Source organism: Condylostylus longicornis, unplaced genomic scaffold (genome assembly GCF_029603195.1).
Source record: "Condylostylus longicornis isolate FDR11 unplaced genomic scaffold, ASM2960319v2 ptg000077l, whole genome shotgun sequence".
Taxonomy (NCBI): domain Eukaryota; kingdom Metazoa; phylum Arthropoda; class Insecta; order Diptera; family Dolichopodidae; genus Condylostylus; species Condylostylus longicornis.
In genome coordinates this window covers 1,853,984-1,878,167 of record NW_026578045.1, presented here as the reverse complement: position 1 = coordinate 1,878,167, position 24,184 = coordinate 1,853,984, and the positions used below count along the sequence as shown (strand labels likewise).

Genomic DNA, 24,184 nt, shown 5'->3' with positions numbered 1-24,184 from the left:
TTTATTTCAAAAATTAAATATTAAAATTCATTAACTGTTTTATATTATTATTACATTTTATATTAATTATTATTGCAATATTTTCCTTGATTTTCTAACAGAAATTTTCTAACAGAATTTTATTACATTTTTGTTATATTATTACATTTATTTTTTTTTTTTGTTTTATAATTGTTAACTTTTTAAAAAAATAATATGCAATTTATTTATACCTACATTATAATAATACTTATACATCAATTCCAATAACATAATATTTTTCTAAAGTTACATTACATTTTTATTCTTTATATTATAATATACAATCACATAGATAGGCTGTATATAATATAACACAATATAAGAATATGTAACAATACTTTAAAAAAATATTCAATGACTTTCCATTTGCAGAATTTTTTTCATGTTTAAAACTTCAAGAAAGTATCTATATTTAACATCTCTATAATATGTATATGTATACCATTATAATGTATACAATATACAAAAATAATTTAGAAAATTTTAAAGCTTAAAGTGTTTTTTATATATTAAATTTATTTATATACAAAAGTATACGTGTACCTATTTCACAAAAAAAAATAAATAAATTTATTTTAATATTTTTAAAATTATTTTTATAAAAGAAAATTGCATAGATTAAATGAATTATCCTATTATTTTTATTATTATTTTTTCTTTACTTTATGTGTACATAGATAATAATGTAAAAATATTAAGTATACCAAGAGTAAAAGTATTATATTAAGAGCAACGTGTAAACAGTTTGTATTTTTTCTGAAAAATTTTATAGAAAAAAAAAAAATCCAATTCATTCCAATATTATTTTTAGAGTTTCCAGTAAATAATATAAATGCTAATATAATATTTATACAGAAATTTTCCCGGTTTCTCTTTAATTTTGTATACTCATTTTTATCTACATCTAAAAATTATAAAATTCTCCTATGTTTCATAATATGCATCATAATACACAAAACAAAATAATAATAATAATGAAATTACGATAATCTTTCCGAACAAAATTCTCTTTTTTCCTTCAACTTAAAATATTCTCTTTATTTTTAAATACAAAATTTATACTACTCTCTCTTTTATTTTCATATTATATTCATATTAAATTCCATTGTTATTTTTACTCTCCTAATTTTTCCGGCATTTTTCCTTTACTTTAAAAATTGCTCTTTTTTTCTTTTGCCTCTATCAAATTCTGTTCTTGTTCATTTTAATGACACTTTTCTCTTACATTTTCTCTTTCTTTTCCCTCTTGAGAGAAACTCTTTTATAAATTCTTTTTTTTTCTGTATTGTATTTAAAAATCGTAAACAGCCGCAAAATTTTTTTTGACATTATCGTAGATAAAATTTAGTTTTCTTTTTCGTTCATATTTTTCTCATTTTTCTACAAAAACAAAGAAAGTGTAATAAAAAAACAAAAAATATAATAATAACAATCATAAAACGAAAGTAAAATATTACAATACACAAAACGATAGTGACGTATGTACGTATATCAATGAAATAAAATAAAAAAAAAAATAAAACGAAAAAGTTGGAGGATAATAATAACTGTAAAAGTAAGAAAACAAGCAAAACATAAAATAAACATGAAAAAAAAAATAATAATAATAAAAATTAATAATAGAAAGAGAAAGAGAAGATTTTTACAAACTTATTAAAATACAATAACACTGTTAAAACTAAAAACAACAATAAAAATAAATGTAAAATAATATTGGAGTATAGCTATATAGAAATAACAACAACAATAATAACATTTTTGGTATTTTAAATTAGAATATACGGGGATTTACGTAAAATGAAATCATAAAATAATTAAGAAAAAAAAAATTTTTTTTATAGTTTTCTCCGTTTTTCATAACTTTTAAAGTTATTTCATTTAAATAAACCTACCTATCTATAATTACTATAGTATTTAATAGTTTGCTAATGAAGAAAATTAATTCTAATAAAATTAAAATTTATAAAAATTAATTCTATTGTATAAAAATTAATTAAAATAATAACAATAAAAATTAAAAGAAAAATTAATTTTTTTTTTTGTTGTCTTCAAATTATATTATGATTTTTTGTTTTTGTTTCAGAATTAAACCACAATATAAAAAATAATAATAATAATTAAAAAAAAGCAAGGAAAATTTAATTGAAAATTTATAAAAGTTTTAAAGGGAAAAAGTGAAAATCCGTAGATATACATAAAAAATACATGCATATAGAAAAAGCGTATATGTGAATACCTAATTTAAGAAAAGTGAGTGAGTGATATAGAAAAAAAAAAAGGAATAGAAAAAATAGAAGAAGAAAATTTCAAATTTAATCAAAAATAATAAATAAAATTTTCTCGTCAAAATTTCACAAACAAGTGAAATTCTCAATTTAAAAGTAAAAGCATTTCATATTACAAAAAAAAAAAAATTCTTTTTTCTAAAAATTTATTATCTCTTATTATTAAAATTACATAAAAAAAAAAATTCAATGAAAAATAAATTAAAATTAAAAATTAAGTTTTTAAATCAAAAGTGAAATAGTGGGAAAAAATTTGAAAAAATTTCAAAAATTAAATTAAAAAAATAAAATTTAAAAAAGAAAATATCATTTAAAAAAAAACACTTATATTCTTACCTTATCAAAATTATAATCAAAAATCCCACAATTTAAAAAAAAAAAAGAAAATTATAAAGGTGAAAAAAAAAAAGAAATTTCTTCAATCAAATCAAAAATAATATTTCAAAAAAAAAAAATAAAAAATTAATCATTTATTAATAGCAAAAAAAAAAAAAATTTCAAAAATATTTGAATATTCTTAAAAATATTAAACGAGTAAAAAAGTAGCAAAGAAAAACCAAACCACACAAAAAACAAAAAAAAAATCCAAGATGGGTGCAAAAGGTAGTGTTGAAGCTGCAAAAATGAATGCAGATGGTTGGGGTCATATGGAGGTTAGTATTTTAAAATAACATCTATTATACATAACTATTAATTCTTGGAAGTAATGGAAAATGGTTATTGTATTACTAATCACTTATATACCATAAATTAAAATACTTTTGGTATTAATTTTCTAATTAATACTGGGTAAAAAATATTCATGTAAATGGTAAAATTATTGTAATTATTATTGTTGTATTAGTAAAATTATTGGAATTCCAATTAAACCAGATTTTGTTTCAGTAAATTTTAAGTATAAGATATAAGAGATATAATATTATACTAGACACATAATATATACTAGATATATTATTATTAGACACAAAACTTAATTATCTCCCTTTTGGAGGTATTTGTGCCTAGTAATAATACTTGTGCCTTAACAATATTGTGTAAAACCAGAAAAACAAAAATTAATGGATTTTCTACTTAAATTTTAATAAGAAGTAAAAAAAATTGTCTCCTTGAATCTGATACATTTTATTCGAATAAAAACCAAAAATATTAAAATTTAACAGGACTAAAACAAAATATGAGTGTTTTTAGAAACAACTAAAAATTTTTTTAATTACAATTTAATGTGATTTTTTTATTTTGTGAAAAATTAAGAAATTTATGAAGAAATTTTTAAGTTAAATAAAAGCATATTCCGCAATTAATCGAGATATACGTAATGTAATTGCTACGAAAAGGAAAGATGAACAAATAAATCGCCTATAAATAGGCAATATTTTTATAAAAAAAATTATAAATAAATAAACTTATTTCTATTTAGATTATTATTTGCTTACTTTAAATATTAAATATAAATTTTTTTTTTTTCAAATTAAATTCAATAGTTTTAGCTATTATAAAATAGACTTAAAAAATTTACATTCCTAACTATATAATAATTTATTTATTTATTTTATATTTCGTTTGTGTTATAACCATAGTCTATAAATTTTATTTGTTTTTTTTTTTTTTTATTACAAAATTAATTTTTATTGTTCTCAATATTGTTTTTGATTTTCTTGTATATAAAATGAAAGATTAAATTTTTTAACGAAATTATGTTTTCATTTTTATGGTGTACATATTAATTATCATATATATGGGTGTGTCAAGGATTTTTTTTTTTTTTTTTCATTTCAGATGAATTATTTTTTCGTATTTATTTTAATTTTATTCTTATTTTTTCTTCTTATATATTTAATGTTTTTCTATGTTTTTACATATTTCATATCATATAATTATAAAATAGGTATATAATATTATGTGGGAATATATATGAATGATGATAGAATGGGTATATACCCATAAAATAATTTAAAATTTTTTTAAAAATTTTAATATTAAAATAATATTATGTAAATTATTAAATATTAGAAATATTCTATATTTAATATTTTATTTAATTGTGAACAATTAAAAGAGTACAAGTATTGTTATGTGATAATAAATAAGCTCAATAAGCAAATATTTTTGTGCTATGAAAGAATAATTTAGCTGAATCCTTAATATTATAGTCTTCATTATAAAATTTAAATTCTGACAATTCTAGAACAAATAATAATAATATAACAATAAAAGAAAAATTTAGATAATTAAAATCTTAATATTATAGTTCAACAATCAATATATAACCTTAATATCGTAAATGATTTTTTAAAATGGCAATGAATTTCGTCATTTATAATATTAATTATTTTATTGTACTAATAATTTTAATATAAATATTTAATTTTAATAATAATGATAATTTTATTTTAATTTAATTAAATACCATATTGTATATTACAATTAATACAATATGTACTAAGTAAATCATATTTTTTAAAATATTTCTAAAATATCTTAACGACATCTGTATATTATTTGCTGAACTGAGGTTTTTTTGTTAATTAGTGCAATTTAATGGAGAGGAAACAAAAGAGAGCAATTTAAATGATTTGGAAAATTTTTTTTTTTCTTTTGCAAAATTTTGGATTAGTGTTGTCGTTTTTAAAATTGCTTTTCTTGTTGTTTTTAATTGAATTTTTTGAATTATTATAAGCCTAGGATATTGAACAAAAAACAAGAACTAGCATACTTTCAGGATAACCTATAATAGCATTATAATAATAATTAAATAATATCTTACAACTAAATTCGTATAATATCACGAAATTTTCCTATTCGTTTCTATATAGGATTATAACAGAAACCTTATTTACTTTTTATTTACTTATAATTTAAAGAGAATATTTTATTTGTATATAAATATTATTATGTATTACATCTTTATTTACATATTATTTTACATATTATTATGCATTACATCATTACTTAAATTTTTTTATTTTGTATAACAATTTCTTAACAATAATAATTCTCTTATATGAACGATGAATTTTAATTAATTTCAATTTTTATTTTTTCTTCTATTTTCTATCTATGTAATAAAAAAATAAATATTAAAATTTATTACTTTATATAAAATATAAAATGTATAATAGTTATAATATTGAGTAATAGTGATATACTTAAAATGAATTTTTAAATTTTATTCTCTTCAAAAAAATAGTAAAATTTTTCTTTTTTATAATATCTAATTAATGCTTATACGATGGTATAATAACCTTAAATCTTATTAGTCTCATGTGATAGAAGCAAATAAAAAATGTGTTATTTATTTATTTACTACTTACTTACTGTAATATATGCATATATTATGTATGTATGTATATATATCTATAATTCTATATATATCTAAAATTTGTATAGTACTTCTTTTAATATCATTTTTATGGTATTACAACGTATACGATTTTCATATAGTAAACTAATGATAATTATATAAATACAAAAATTTACGTAATTCTTTTAATATGATAAGTCTACATAATATATATGTATCCCAATTTTATATTCGTAAATGGGTTTATAAATTTTACATAATGTTTTTGCGTTCCATTTAAGTATTTTATAATACTCAATAAACATTTTAACTGATGAATTATTTAGACGTATAACACTTTTAATTACTAGAGTAGTAGTTGAGAGAATGGCTTATATTTAATCACTGACGGTAAGCATTAAATCTTCAATTGTATTTTAGTATAACTTCAGCATGAAAGGAATATTCGTGTAAAAACAGCGTTTTATTTATAAAGTGCTCTTAATTTTAACGGAGCGGAGCAAATGAGAATATTGTATAATCTCTAATAGAACACAGGTAATTGTGTATTACTGCTTAAGTATAGAGTTCGGTTAAGAGCAAAATGATACTCTACAAGTATAACAATTTGGCCATATAACATTTTCAACTATAGTGGCATATATAAAAGAAAACTTGAATTAATTAATTGTATATAATGGTTGTATATCCATAATAATAATTATTATAATGAAAATCTGAAATTTTGGAACTTATAAGTAATTTTTTGCTCTTTGCATTTTAAAAATAGGCTTGTAATACACAAAATAGAGTTCCATTTACGTATTCATCACAAATTCTCCGAAAGAATTTAAAGAGTGTTACATATACCCTCAAATGGAACGCAAAACAATATTCCATCCTTATAGTATCATGTATAGTGTCGTATAATTAAAAATTTTGCAAATTTAAACTGAAAACAAAAAAAAAAAATGTTAAAAAGACAAAATTTACTAATTTATGTTATCGTTCTGAAAACCTCATTTCATTTTTATACTATTATTTTATTTTTTTATCATTGATTTGAATTTATTGTATTCTTTTCAACACCATTGATTATTATAAATGCTATGTTAACCACATTTAAATATATATACTTACATAAATAACTACAATATAACATTATGTTAAACTTATATATTTATATATATTGTATGTATTTTTAATAGTAAGCGATTAAAAGGCAAAAATTGTATACGATTACAATAAAGATAATTTTTACCTATACATAATATATACATACATAATATACTTACAGAATAATAATAATATATTGCTTGCAATTATAACGTATAACATTATAATGCACACACACAACCATTTAATATTATATAATAAATTAAAATTCAAAGCATATAAAATCTTTTCAACATACTCACGTTTCATAGATAAATTACCTAGGATTAACATGTGTCAATAATGCAACAAATTACAAATACCAATAACAACAAAAAGAAAAATAAAAGAATAAACAAAGAATATATGTAATATTAAAAATAAAATAGCAAAATTAGTAGCAGGAGAATGTAAATAGGTAGCAGTTGAGCATACAAACTCTAGGGAGTACTACCATTTAAAATTTTGTATAATTTCAGATCGAGTTTTGTCAACCAAAGAGAATTTCTTAAAACGATAGTTCTTATGAAATTTGATCAGTGTGTAAATGCAATTGTTTTCGTAAAAATATTTGTAGAATTTGCATACACTGCTACAATCAAATTTTTCTCAAGCTTACATGATATAGTGCTATTGATACTGTATTACGTCACGTCCCACCGAGATAGCATTCTAAAAATAGGATTAAATAAAATTTCGGTATTGACAATTTTAAATTCTTTGTAAAAATTAGGGGAAACTTAACAAAATAAGCTTTATATTTTGCACCTGAGATGGACATTAAATTAAGAATTCTTAAATGAGTTCAATTAAAGTTTATGTTGAATGTTAATTTCAAATATTTTCAATTTTTTTATATTCTTAACATTTTAAGACACAAAAGTCTTTCGATTAATCTTAAGTACTGCAACGTTCTATAGCAGAAATTAAACAACTATTTCAGCATGACGATATAGAATAAGCCTACATCCAATATGATAACTGTGGCAGATTAAAAATAAATTTTGAAATGTGAAATATAGTATAGAAGGTCCTTTGGCTATCAAATCCCAAGATAGTCTTCTATGTCACAAATCGCTGGACTATAATTGTACAGTATTTGCAAATTGTAATCTTTCCAAAATTATTCATTTCAACTTGTCTAAATGCCGTAAACCGTAAAGCAGTTCCATAACAACTTTTAAATCTGTTACATGTATTTAGTTTGTTTGTTCATAAAAATATAGAAAATAATAAAGTAAGAAAATGGTGGAACTAAGAACAAAAATAAAACAAAATCTATTGACAGGAGAAAATTAAGAGAATGTTATACAATGATAATAATATATAATGTGAATATATACAAGTACATATACCCACACATGTATATATACATAATGTAAAAGTCAATGTATAATGAATTTATTGCTCTATATGGTATGTTAATTGTATATTATGTATATACAATCATGTAGATGTACTATAATGTGTGTATATAAATTGTAGTAAGCGAATTTAGTGTTAAAATGTTATTTATTATAGTATTTTAACCACATCTTTTAATTACGCCAACCTCAACATTTATAAAATTTTTACTGATTTTTATTTCGTTTTTTTTTCCTTGTTTTTTATAGTTTTGTTATTTGCCATTTTGCTTTTTAATTTATATATGGTGTTTTTTATTTTAATTAAAGAATTGCCATACTACAATATTTGAATGAATTTTTAATTATAAACTGAATCTATATTTAAGCAAATAATTTTGAAGGGTTAGCCTTATTTATCGGATTGAATAGCAAAAACTTGAGTTGTCATAGTTATGACTTAAATACATATTTAAAAATAATTTCAATCACATAATTTATTTTACCACTCATCAGTTAATTTTTCTTTGTCAATTATTGCTCTATTGTCTATTCGTTCCTCTACTATAGCTCTGGTCTAAATATAAGTTGGGTAAGATGTATGATAACTATAGACTGATACATTTGGAAATTAGCCATTAATTTATATATAATTATACTTACCTTCTGAAATAAATACTACTAGCAACTAGGTGGAACAATTTCACATTAAATGGGGAAAAAAAACTACAATTTTTGCTATACGAGTACTTGTGTTTTTGAACAATTTATATTTAAAACGAGTAAACCTTAATTTGAATCTATTATATCTAAAATTTTATTAATCATTTGGCCTAGTTAATTGAGTAATAATATCCTCCAAATTGTTTGAACATAAAGTACATATAAATTTTATTACCATGCAATTAAAAAGGTATTTGTATAACAGTTATTAATTTTGCTTTTTTGAAAAATCTTATTGGCAGGTATGGAATCCTTTTTACAGGTTTTGTTCTTGCACCGAAATTATATTGGCATATAGTGTTTCTCTATCTTCCTGCACTGCAAGAACATTTTCAAAAAACCTGTGTATTTAAGTGTTCATTTTAAAAACCATAATTGATAGAACAGTTTTGTGTATTTATCGACGCACAGAAGATGGCAACCCTATAATATTTTTATTTACTAAATTTTAGTATTTTTTTTTTTTTTAATCAATAATCTCTACATTCTTAAATTTTACGGTGATGAATTTAACATTTTAATTTACTTTTTACCAAAAAACAAAAAAAAACGAAAATTGTTCAAAGCTTAAATTACTTAAATATTGACAGTTGAGGTTATGTTTTCTAACATAACCTCTAAAAATTTTTAATATGTTTATAATATTAAAATATTGATTTCATACTATAATGTTACATATAAATATTATATATTATATATAATGAATTCAATTATAAATTATAGGATGTAAGTATATATCCCAAAAATTTTATTATTCACACAAACACACAATATGTATAATAATTAATAAAAGTATAACAAAAATTTTGCAGATTTCTTCTGATAGTGTTGATACATCGTCAACATAAATATTATTGATTTTGTAAAATTTTTTGTGAACAGAATTATAATAAAATATAATTCAATGTAAATAATAATAATATACAATAACACGTATAAACATTCACACATACTATGTAATAGTTATAATATTATAGGTATCATACATTTTCCATGAGTTAGTATGCATTTATAAAAATATCATTCAAATTTTATATTATAAATTATAATGAATTTGTTAATGTCAGAAATTTTGACATAAATTTATGTTTGAAAATATTATTTTTATTATATTTGATATGTAAACAACCATCATTAGAGGATATCCATACATACATTATATAAATGCACACTCTTAATATAGTGTGTATCATAAATAAAAAGGATATCATAAAAATCACTGAGCACTATGACTAAATTTTTATTAAAAAAAACTAAATATAATTAAATTTTAAAAAATTTTCAGTAGACAGAAAAAAATATTAAAAAAAATTATTATGGATTGACTTCAAACAATTCAACTGGTCTAATTGCGACTATGCTGTAAATTTTACTATGCAACCTTCTGAAAAAAGTCCCATTTTGTATCAATGTTTTTTTACACAAATTTTTTAATGAAATAAATTGATTCCGGATGAATAAATGAAATATTTACGGTTGAATTTACCCTGTAACTTGACTCAATAAAATAATCCTCAAAAGTCGCACCAAAAACTCCCCCGACAGGTTCCCTAAGCCATCGTTAAAGAGAGCTCCCATAATGTACTGCCTTTTCCATGTCAGGGACACTCAGGCACAAAGCATATGCTCCACGTCCTTCACCTTCATAATATCCCGACATCCTCGGCAGACAACCGTTGTAATGAGTCCAAGATTCTTGGACTCTCTTCTTGGATTCTCTTCTCGTATCTACAAGACCATAGCCACCCTAAACATTTAAGCCCCTGCCCACAAGACTTTGCCCCTCATTCTTGTTTCCCAATGACAATCAATTCTTTGAGTAGCAGACTCACTAATAATACTTACATCTTTCAAAGTATTAGTAATATTATAATAGTGTTTAGATATATAAATTGCAATTAAAATCAATAATTGTATGAGAGAAATGAATTATTACTTAAATTTTGCAGTTATGCACTTTCAATTTTTGCAGTTATGTAGTAGGCTTAATATAGAACCATTAAAACATATATGTACAATGTACTCCTACAACTGACAGCTGTATTTCTTAGCCTTTTTTTTTAACAGCATAACTACCGATGTTTATAATGTATAGCATATATAGCTGGTATATGAACATTAATAATTTTATATTACTATACTAATTTATTATTATATTATTCTATGAGTATAATTTTTAGTATAGGTATGTATAGATAATATAAATTTAAATTGTATACAATATATTTACAGGTAACTAACAGGTGTATTATTCATACAAATATATTCATACAGAAAATTTTCAAAATTATAGATATACAAAAAATTGTAACAACAACTCAGTAATTGCTCATGATGATGAAAAAAAATAAATATAACAAAAACAAAAATTTATTGTATTAGGTAGCAAAGAGAAAAAATGAAAAATAAAAGAGGAGAACAACATGATCTATAAGGTATACATGCACAAACACACATGTATTTTTGTAAAATATATTATTGACGTTCAAAAACTAAAATAATATTATGTATACTATATATGTATGAATGTGTATATAGATTCATCTTTTCTTTGAGTATAACATTTACAAAAAAAAAAAAACAAAATTTTTTGTATGTACCCTGCAATGTAAAAGTTGCATAAAATGTTTTTTTTTTGTGTATATCTCATGTATGCATAAAAGAGTGAGCATATAATGTATGTGATATACTTATGTATGTAGGTCACTAGGGTGGCTGAAATATCAAAATACATAAAGCATAAAAATCAAAGTTAGAAAAATGAAAACATCATAAAAAAAAAACCAAAAATAAAAGAAAAATTAAAAACTTTAAACACAAAAAAAAATTCTTTGATGTTTGGCTTTTTAATTTTTTGTTTTTTTTTTGTATGTTCCATTTTTTGTTGCTTTTCTATTTTCATTTTTTCTTCTTCTAATGTTGTTTTGTTATGTTAAGAAAAAATATTGAAATCTTCCTTTTTTGTCTTTTGATTTTTGATTTTTATTATTTTTTTCTAATTCTACTCCAAATATTTTTCATAGTGTGCTTATCTTATTACTAAAACTCATAAGAATTTGTTTTGGTCTCCTTATATTTTTTATTACCAGCTCAATTTTTATCATAAAATCTGTCAAAAATTTGTTTTCGTCATTGCTATTGCTTTAGGTACATGCTTAATATACTCTTACACTTACAAGCGATAGGTAAATTAAAATATTGGTTATAAAATTAATGTTGATTAATTTATTAATTAGACTAAATGAGCCTCAAAAATTTTTCAACTTCAAAATTTTTTTAACTTTCTTACGTTACAATATTATTCTTATTTTTTAAATTCGGCTCATATGCAATTAAGATATACATTAGAGTTTAAAAGCGCCACCTGTCTATAATTTTTAACAATTTAATATTGTTAGTGTTTTATACAATAATATAATATATTGTAAGCATAGTAGTGTCAATTAAAATTAAATTTTAAAATTAAAATTACTCTAAAGTATGAGGGTAAAAAATTACCCATTTTTACCCTCGATTGTGAGTAATCGTTTAATCTAATTACCCACGACCCATAATTATGTTTTACTCCCAAAAATACTTGTTTAAATGAATTTTCTCGCTATTTTGTTTAAATGGATAGCTGACCGACTGCGAGTGACAGTAATATGAGTTCAATTTTCCAACACAATTATATTTTCAATATGTATTTGATGAACAAGTTTATCATGAAACTTTTGCTATATATGGGATATCGATTACTGTAACACTGCAATTTGCGATGTTACGAAATTCAACCGAGTTATATTCTTTAGTGTATCTAATCTACATTGTAGAACGAGGAAAATTTTCAACTCACATTTTAATAGAATATTTTATTAGAATATCACATTTTAATAGAGATGTTTATAATATGGAAATATTTCTGTTATACTGACAAAAATAAAGCACTGCTACTGTTATTATCCTTATTATTATTAATATAGAAGGATAGAAACACTGGTAGTGTTGTTGATAATAAAAATGAGCATCTTGTAACACAAAAATAATTAAATAAATTTGTGAAAATTTTTAAATAATTTAAAACTTTAAGAGTTATTTGAAAATTTTATAAAATAAAGATTTTCGACAAAATACGATAACAATAAAAATATTGAAATACATTTTCAATTGTATTTTATGACAATAATACTTGATCTAGTTAAGATATACTTTGTTATTGTATGATAGATATATTGTATGATTCTTTGTTATTGTATGTTATTGTATTGTATATGTATAAAATTTTTAATAAAGTGCGTACGTACTCTAATATAACAAAACATCTCTCATATTATATGTTATGTATATTGTAAAAATATAGCCTTTGTAATACTCGTATTTGTGAAAATTCAATAACTATTATATTTACTGAATTTACATACAATACTCGTATGTATAATACTTTATAAGTAGACATGTGTTATATTGTAACATTGTAATATTGATGATGTTCTAAATAAATAAACAAAAGGTAAAATTTAATTAAGTTTAAGTTGAATAGAAAAACCCATTTTATATATTTTTGAAAATTTTGAAATTCAATTATTTTGTAAAGTTTTCTCTTAATTTTCAAATTGAATAAATGAATTTTTTTGTTTTTCTTTTTATATTTTCATATTAACTTTTATATTGTATATTTAATATTTTATTTTATAAACTTAATAAAACTTTTATTCATAAAAAATTTTATTTAAATTATAAGAGAAAAGATTTTTGTATTTTTAATTAATTTTTCTATATTGTTTTTAATTGTTTTTACAAAATACGAGTGTTACTGCGTGTGAAAAGTCTTAATATAACACTTATTCCCTTAATTATTCTATTATTGTATTGAATTTTCGAGGAAAAAATTAATTTAAAATTTTAAATACTGCGCATATTTTCGATCTTTTTATATAATAATTATTAAATTATGACTAATTGCAATTACCTACATTGATTCTTCGAGAATTTTCGTAAAGTGTATGCGTTTTAAGGCACATTACACGTTAACTAATTCGAATCTAAATATTAAAAATTTGAATTAATGAAAAAAATATATAGGGCCATCTACAAGAACAATGTCACTTAATAATTTTTTAATTTCCAAACTATTTAGAGCCTATATAGGGGCATATGTTTTAAATGAGTTTATACCCCTAAATGGAACCAAAACAATCTATTCATGGAGCCTTTCGGAAAGCTATAGAGGGAGGTGTTGTCGTTGAGTAGTTCAAACTTCAGGTTGTTGGTAAGAGCTCTCACTGGACATTGTTTGAAAAGAATCAGCATAATTGTAAGTGAGTTGTGTTCTATCTGCTTGGAAGAAGATGAGACATCTACTGTATGAATCTAAGGTTGTGATCCACCCATCTAATCGCTATAAAATACATTCAATAATATTTTTTATCTAACATTTTGAATATAAATAACTTTTCGGCTATCCTTTCTATAAGTGTTATACTACTCATTATTCTATAGGTGTTGGCATCTCTATTCTATAAGTGTTATACTCCTCATTAAAAATTATTTTAAGTTTAACACTAATTAAAGATAAATTGAATCGTAAGTAAAAAACATAATCTTATCATAAAACTTTCCATTTTATCTTTATAACAGTTTATTTAATAATTCATTTAAATCGTTTTTATTACACAATATTAAAAATAAATGTAGGTGATGTAATAAATCACCTTCAATTAAGTGATAATAATGAAACCTTGCTTACAAAATTTTTTTCTAAAAATAAAAAATTATAAATTGTGTATTACAATATTTAAATTTACGGCGAGAAATATTCAAGTTTTTCATATTTTTAAAAAGATTTTTCTTACCACCTGTTGTTTTGATTAGCATTTGTGTACTAATGAGAATACAATTTCGATGTACAGAATTTCATTCACTTTTCTTAAAATATCCATTTTTGAAAATTTTCTGTTACGAGTATATCCGCACTCTTACATAAAACAAAACAAAAAAAAAACACAAAATTGTTTGTAAACAAAAGTGTCTATCCAATTAGTATCGTGTTAGTACACCTAATTTGAACTACTATAAGCTAGAAATTAAAAAAAAAATATTAAATATATAATATTATGCTTTTTAGGAATCATTGACAATATTTTATTGGAATATTTGCTGTTGTCTATCCACTATTTATCTACTCATTATTATGCTAATAAGTATAAAATTTACGATATAGAAGCACTTAATATTCTTTGAGAACAAAATTTCTAATATTGTTAAAATAAATGTTTTAACAATTTAGAGAAAAAATATTGGGGGTTTTTAGATTTCGACAGTGAGTACGGTAGAACTGCAATGAATTGAATTTGAATGTGTAGAAATTGAGGCTCAGTAACATGATCTTAGTATTTTGAATTAAGTTATCGTAAAATTGAACTATCTATGCGATATTACTTGATACAATTTCATTAAAATAATCTTAGACTTTTCACTTCAATAAAATACTATAATGAATATATATCGTAAATTTTATTTGGACTCGGATTATTATAATGGTTTTTGCCATTTTTACGATAAATATATTATTATTTAAATGATATTTGCAGAAGAGAAGAAGGAAGAGAACGTATTATGAGCTATTAGTTTTTGCTCAATTAAAATAAAAAGCCAATGTTTGCGTTCTATTTAATAACAATTCAAACTGTACTAGCCTATGACTAAGAACAGTTGCTATCACGGTCAGTAATGGTGATACTGCAAATTATTCTGTGAATGATCATGATTTGGATATTCAATTATAAAAATGATGATACGTCATTTAGTGATTCGTTGCCCAGAATAAGCCCCACTTATTTTTGTTAAAGGTCAAGAATGTTGATAAACCGAATTTAAAAATTTATTATAGACAATATAATTTATTTATGCATTTTACCAGTTGCACTACAGTAAAACAATAGTAACACTTAAAAACAAACAGAGGAAATCAATAATATTTGTAATTTCTACCTGTTAAAATATTTCATCAACTTAAAAAAAATATTATTGAGTTGAACTTGTTGACTAAAAAATCAAAACAAAAAATAGTCTAGTTATAAATTTCATACTGTGAAAATTTCATTATCATTTTATTTTTATTTTATTATTGTAAATCATATGACACCTTCATAACAAATTTATAATATTTCTGATATAAAAAGGTGTTATTTTTAAAGTTTCTCGTTTCAGACTTATAATATGCTTCATAATAAATTTAAAAAAAAAATATCTTATAATAATAGAGAAATTTTCGATGAATTTTATTTGTAAACGCACGTTTAACTACATAAGTGTTATAATACTTGTGTGTTACTCAAGCGTTTATAAAAAAAAAAAACAAAAAAAAAAGAATGTGTGTAGGTTGAACATTTTTTCAATGAAATTTTTTCGTATTTTATGTAAATGCATCTTCTTTTTTTGATTTTCAAAACTTCACAACACATGGTGGGTATAAATTTTTATTTCTTATTATTTAGATTGTGTTTATCTTGTTATCTTTTTCGTATATGTCATTAGAATATTAGAGTGCACATAGAGAAAGAAATAATAAAGTTGGTCCAAACCAATGGTTTGTAAAGTAGCATTTTTCTCTTCAACAAGTGACTGTAGCACTTTTAAAAACAATATATTACAATAATTTAAACTATTTTAATATTATATCAATATATTTAAAATTATTGCATACATCAAGGATGATAACAAAAGAAATTTTTAGGAGGCGTTAATATAATGGTTGAATTCCAGAGGTTTTGCGTGAGTTAAGATAAATAATTATATTTTGTTAATAATGGCATTTACCGTTGGCTTTCTATGCATTTATAGAAATTTGGAAACGCTTACAGTTTTAGAAATATATGTGGCTACAATTGAGAAGAGATGGTGGTGAAAAAAAATCTTCTTTAAGCGAAATCTATTAGTATTTTAAAAGCTGTTAAAATATCAGATTCTTGCAATGAGTAGGTAACGGTTAATTTATTGTACTGTGCTGCAGTAGAAGAAGTGTGTTCACCTTTCTGCGATTGCGGAATTAAAAAAAAAATGTTTGTGTTTTAGCCACAATAAATGGGCAAAAAATGGTGTTTTTACGACTTTGTGGGGTTTACAGTCGGAAAGATAGAGAAATATTTCGTTTTTCTAAAGATCTGTTTGTGCATAAAATTTCAACTTTTTCTTTTAGAAATTTTGTCAACAGACACATTGACAAATGGACGAATGGACAGAATTTAAATGGACTAAGCACTTTTTTTTCGGTTAGTTTTTTTGTGGAAAAGTGCTAAAAAAGGAAAAAGTGGTTGTTATTCTGGATTGTTTTTTTTTCTTGTTTAATATTTTTTTTTTGTTTTTTTTAATCAAACACTTATTTAATAATTATGATGTACGAGACATCTTATGCATTCATAGCGTAATAAAATCTAAATACTAGATAAGATTGTAGTAATTTGAGGGGAAAAAATATTTTTACAGCATAACTAAGTGTTTTGTTTGTTATTCTATATTTTGGTTTAAAAAGAATGTTTCGTAATGAATTTGAAATATTTCGAAAATTTTTTCAAAGGTATAGAGAACGTGTGCACGTTTGTTTATATATTTAGTTTTTTTGAATACTTTATTCAAGAAAATGATATTTTTAAATTATCAAATTTCCTAAAAAAATATATTCTATGCCAATTACAAGACAAGAGTTTGTAAATGGAACTCTTTTCTGCATTAGGTAAATCTTTTTAATTTAAGAACAATCGAATATGGATGCAAAAAAATGCCGGCTAAATATTTTGATTGCATCTATGCGGATTCGATATCTAAGCCAGTTTTGTTGCTCACATATACGTGTTCCACTGTATTAGGGGTTGAACATTCATTTTCCATATACTAAAACATGAAATCATCGGAATATAAATATGAATTGAATGCCATTCTTTCAAACTGATTCTAGACTAATTTAGTCGGAGTCTTTTAATTTAGTTTAGAGTATTCTACAACTAGGAACTGTTAAGACTTTTGAACAGTAGTTCTGATATAATATCAATAACATTTTAATTTAGAGGGTAATTCAAATATTAAACGGATGCAGAATCTATTGAGAATCTGTTTGTGCTGTTGTCTGAGAATCTGTTCTCAATGAAATTTTCAAAAATCACAATAAAATATTAAAAAATTTCATTAAGTTTCTTATAATTTTTTGAATATAGAAACTAAATATTTCCTATATATCTAAAATAATAATGTCGTCCTAGTATTATTATAAATAAAAAAAAAATTTCTTAATAATTTTTTTCATTATTTTCTGGTTTTTCCTAATTGTTTTTTTTTTTTTTTTTTACAAATTTTCATTTTAGAACAAAATAATTATTAATTATAAACAAAAAAAATCAATTTTCTTTAAAACATGTTTGTCTCTTGGCGCAAATCTTTATTGTGTATAGTTTTAGAAACCAAATTACAAAAGTGGCAGGCAGACAAAAAAAAAAACAAAAACAGAAATTGAGAATAAAACAAAAAAAAATTAAGAGAATTTTTTTCATTAAGTTTAAGAAAAAAAAAAAACATTTTTTTTCTTTTCTTTTTATTTCTCTGATTATTTTTTTTTTTTTTGTTTTCATTCAAAATTTTGATCTTGTTTGTGGTTTCATCGCTAATATATTTTTTCTTCATCAGTTAATTATTTTTTTATGCCGGGTGCGGTATTTCATTCTCGTGCTTCGATATTTATTTTTTTTTTTTTATATTTTTAATAAAATTATTTTTTAAACTGAAAAATTATTGGATCGCGTGCCAATATCAATCATAAATTGTGCTTTTTAATCTATCATAATTTCTGCAATTTTGATTTTATATCGTATACAATATAATTTAGCATAACTTCATTATAAAAATATCATTAAAAAAAATTTTATTGAAAAAGAAGAAAGAAAAAACAGGAACTATAATATTAAAATAAACTATATTAATTTAATCATGTATGTTTGTGCGTTTTGTTTATAATTGATTACAAATTTTATTTTTAATTCAAAAGAAAAACAAAGCGAAAAAAAAAAATTTTGTTTTAACTCACCACACTCACCACAATTCACCACAACTCACCACAATGTTTACAAAATAATTCTACATAAAAAAATGCGGTGTATAACAATTATTTTTTTTTTTACGATAAATAAAAAAAAAAAAATTTTTTTTCTAGAATTTTTGGCATAAATTATTATTTTTAATGCTTACATTTACATACGCTATAAATTAAATTGTTCGTATGTATGTATATGTAATAGTAATATAAATTATGTATATAATATGTTAACCTATTATGTTTGTACATTATTTACCTACATAATTGCAATTCGTATATTATGATAAATTTGGAAAAAAAATTGTAGGGTATTTCAATTTTTCCAATTAATAAATATCGACGAATAAAAATATTGAATATTAATGCAATAAATAAAATATAATTGAAGTAACTATTAATATATTAAGTAACAGTAAATAATAATGGTGGTATAATAAATAAAAAATAATTTTTATATTTTAAAAATAATTGTGCATTTATTTATTATAAATTTAATATTAAGTGTGTGTTGCCAATAGTATGTGCTGTCAATTTATAAGAGTAAAAAATAAAAATTATTTAAAATACATATTTGGTGTGGTTTTTTTTTTTCTTGTTATTTTTTTTTTTTTATAAAGTGCACTTCATTAATTAATTAATAAATCGGTTGCATAAATATATATAATTTATTTAACATAAATATGTGTATGTTTTTTATAAAATTTTAAATATTCAATATTTGAATGAATTTTTAATAATTGTTATATTTTACGATAATAATTAATAGACCACATTAATTTAATTATATTTTTATGGTAATGATAATAAAATAAAATGTTGATATTCACCTGTGTATATGGGTATACGTAAAATGTTAGATATTCTTGTGTTATATATATATACCCTTCTATATAAAATATCAATAGTGTCCGAATTATTATCGTAATATGACTTTTTGCATTATAATTACGTCATATGTTTGGTTTCAATACAAGATTGCTAAAAATTATAAAAAGAATTAATTTTATAATGTTATAAACGTTAAGTTCTTTTATCATACTAAAGGTCTTCCATCCAAATGTAGCATTTCTACTATAATAAAACATATTTGAACATAAACATATAGATTGTTGACCTTTGTATAAACAAGTAGCTTTACTCATACTATACGTTTTTAATCCAACGTGCCTGTGAGATAAGTATGAGATCCCTTTTCAATATCTCTGCAAATATCCAGGTTTATATGAAGCCAAAATGTTCTGCTTGTTTCGAACGGACCTACTAGCTGATTGTATAAACAGAATTAAAGTGGTGAATGTTATAAACGAAAAATTTCCTTTGTTAGCCCAGAACAACAGCGAAACTCCAAAATCAGCTGTTCAGTATTCTGCATTTGATGGAAACAGATGTAAAAAAAAACCGCAACAAAAAGTATTTGAATTCTTACAAGACTGCGGCTATTTATTTATAAAATAGGCAAATTTCTGCTAGATTTTCTGAAGTAAATTGCTATCTATTGTGTGTGTGACAGATGTTGTTCTAAATACATGCCTCATAAAATTCTTTGATTTGTTCTGCAACATTGTTTTTAATCAATTATTATAACATTTTCTAAATTATTATAGCCTCATACAGAATGCATTGCAATTTTTCGCCAAATTTCTTAGAAATTTTTATTTTAATAATTATTTTTCTAAAATAATTCTTTGAATAATAATTATTATATACAAACATAATATTATCATAATTATTGCGTTCTGAGTAAATATTTATGTAATATAATTATGATGACGATTGCAATAAATTCTTAGAAATTTTAAAAAATTTATTAACAAAAAAAAAATCTATTTATTTTTAAAAATAATTTTTTTTTATAACACTCAAAATGTGACAATTTATCATAATAAAATCAGAATATAGAAAAACAAAATAATTAAAAAAAAAAACTTTACTTATTTAAGAAATTCCGATTTGTATAATAAAATCAAAGTATGTATAACACATGAAGTCTTCATACTCGTGTGTTCATATGAAATCTTCATACTCATGTCTTCTTAAGATTTTGTTTTATGTGTACTGGGTATACTTCTATATAAGTATTTACAAACTTTTATTAATGTACACATCCATAAACATATTTATGATAAGGTATAAATATTATAAATATAACAGAACATAAAAATATAAAATGCCTGATATTGAAATAACGCAAGATATGTGTGCTGAAATTTAATATATGAAAAGGAAAAAAATATTTTATTACTTTATTTATTATTCCCGATCACTTATGTATAACAGAAAATGTTCGGCCCGATCACTTATGCTATGAGAAAATATTCGGCATTGTACATTCTTCAAAATAAGCACTTCGATTTTCAAACTCAAATTGTGTAGCCTAGTGTGACATTTTCAATTCGCTAAATTTTTGACAGAAAATGAATTTGAAGATTCATTTTCGCTATTTTGGGCGATTTTTTTTATACAACTGCAAATTCATGTTCGAAATTTTATATAAGTTGCTCTTATGCATTTTTTGTTCATATCACGTTTTACACGTTTTCATTGATCGCAAATTACCAGCAATCTAATTGCAAACAATTATGTATTTGAATAAATGGTTGAACAATAGATTTAAGAATACTGACTCGGTACACTTTTGTATAATACAATTGTATGGGCAATATTGTATTGTAAGATATTCGAAATTTGATTTAATTTACTGGAATCTTTAATAAATTCATTCTTTCTTCATACTATCGAGAAAATAGAAAAAAACTAATCGTATGTCTATACTATTTATATAAAATATAAACGTATATGTATAAATACATTTAAATAATATTTTTATTTTTACCTGAGCTATTTTTGTTCCGTTTCTAATTTAGTAATCTGTCACTCTATTTTATAGCGCTATTATAGTGGCAGTGGGTGATTATTTTTTCTCTTTTTTGTTCGTTATTATTGTTTTCTCTTTTTTATATTATTATCTTTTTATTTATAATCTCATATTCATACAAAATATTGTTGGGAAAAATCTGTCTAGTGTACATACACAAAAAGAAAAAAAAGAAATTTTTATATTAGTTTGTACGTTTATGAAATTTTTTACTATTTTCGTTTCTCTTTCTCTTCCTAATGTTCAATCTTCAATTTGTGTGTTTTTCCTTTTTTTTTTTTTTTTTAAATTTATGTAGCGATAATCTTAAGAATTGTCGGTGTTTCAATAAAATTGAATTAAAAATATAATTCGGTGTTGTTTTTTTTCTTTCTCTTGTTTTTGCCTTTTAAAAATCGTGCGTGCGACACTGTAAATTTTATACATTATGTTGTATGTTTACCGTATATGGATGTATATATGTACATATTAGGTGTATTAGCATATTATTCTGTTTATAATGTAAATTATGCTGTAATATGCCCGCGTTTAGTTTTTAATATCATTTTTGTATAATAATAAAATAAATAAAATGGTGAGGGTGTTATTGTATTTGTATTATGCTTTATAGTTGAGTTTTTGGGATAGAATAAATTTTGTATTAATATAAGAGTGTATAAAAATTAAATCATTAATGATAAACATATACCTAATATATTGGATATTGAAGAAAATTTTTGAAGTAGGTATAGCAAAAACAAAGACAGAAGAATTAAAAAGATGGATAAAGGAAATTAAAGAAATATTTTATACTTTTATTTATGTTATGATTTTAATATTGACTTCTAAATTTGTATCTATTTTAAAATTTAATTTATTGAGTACATATAGACAATTTTGTATAATTTTGGAATGGAATGTATTTTAAAACTATATTAATTTTTAATTTAAAATGTGGTTTGTTAATATTATTGTTAGATTTTAAAATGTTAGCCCTTTTTTTAAGAAAATAATTTTCTGATTTCTTTTTGATGTAATTGCATATCAAAATATATTTTATCTTTGATTATACATCGTGCTTCATTTATTGTATATTTATGTGGTATACAGGAGAAGGGACATATTGTTTTAAATATTAGAAAATTTATTAAAGTACAAAATATTGAAATTATGGAAAAATTTCTATACGATTCAAGCGGTTGAGATACCGTCCTGGACCGCTGTAGAAGAAGCGTGTACAACCAGAAGTCGTAAAAGAAAATAATAGAAATGAGTAGGAACCATTGAAAAATACTGACGAGATATTGACCCTCCCTGTAGGCAATCTGACAAAATTGAGCTAGGAAATCAAGGGGATTTGCATGTTTCGGTTAGAAATAGAGAAAACTTCGATTCACTTTCTCTATGAGGGTGAAGCGTTCATTAAGAGGGAAATCTCTTGGTATCTTACTCCTGGCAGAGTAAAAGTTGTGACAAATCAATCGCACACGGTATTCGATTTTATCAGGAGGACAGATGACTTTTGGCGGAAAAGGTGGATTGGGGCAGAATAGCTCCACTTCTTGGGCACGTAATTCTTGTAATCTAATCTAATCAAATCTAACGAAAAAAGTATTGTGGAAATGAAAATATTTTAAAGCACGGTTTTGGCATACAAGGAGACGATAGCTGGTGTTGATTTTTAAAAATAGCACAAAACTACACAAAATGCATAAGTGCTATTTCTAATATACAAAACTATTTTAATTGCTTAGAATCGAATTATTTAAATTTTAATTGTAGCATTTTATAGAAAATATTATTACCAAAATAATATTTTTCAATTGATTCAAACTTGGGGTACTTTTTTTCCATTATCCTTGATTCAAAAAATTTCAATATCCTTAAAAATTTTGTAGCTATATGATTGTAGCTATATATGTATTTTGTATATAACAGGTGAATTATGATACTAAACGTTGTATTATATAGGTGAATAATAATATAAAAAATTTTGCATATAAAAATAATAAATAATAAAAATTTTAAAAAATATTGAAAAAAGAAAAAATTATAATGTACCATCAAACAAACATACATATAAAATTTCTTTATAAATTTTTTTGTGCATATACATACATATATACAAACTAAAAACAAATCAATTGTAAATTTATGATACTTCATTTTTTGTTTTCGTTTGGGTATATACAAAAAGCAAGTTAAGTATCTCTTTCTATTATGTATTAACGTACATTTATAGTAATATGATGCAACATAATAAATTCGAATTAAACTAATGATTTGTAAGGTAGCATATTTCCAAATGGAAACATTTCCTTGAAAGAAATCCATTTTCTGTATTTTTTGTATTGGCCATTTAATAGCATATTAATATGGTATACTGTTTAGAATTAGAATAACATTAAAAGAATCTGTACCAGTCCAAAGGGATCAGCTGTTGTTAAAAATTGAAAAATTATC

General features: G+C 22.4%; 1 protein-coding gene across 1 annotated transcript in view; it reads left to right on the top strand.

Annotated features, from left to right (window-relative positions):
• Positions 1-2,684: 2,684 nt before the first annotated feature.
• Positions 2,685-24,184, top strand: part of LOC129612868 (protein still life, isoform SIF type 1) — a 73,586-nt gene continuing 52,086 nt past the window's right edge. Inside the window, exon 1 of the mRNA XM_055526673.1 lies at positions 2,685-2,959. Coding sequence (XP_055382648.1) covers positions 2,897-2,959 — 63 coding nt within the window. The 5' untranslated portion in view covers positions 2,685-2,896. The remainder of the gene's footprint in view (positions 2,960-24,184) is intronic.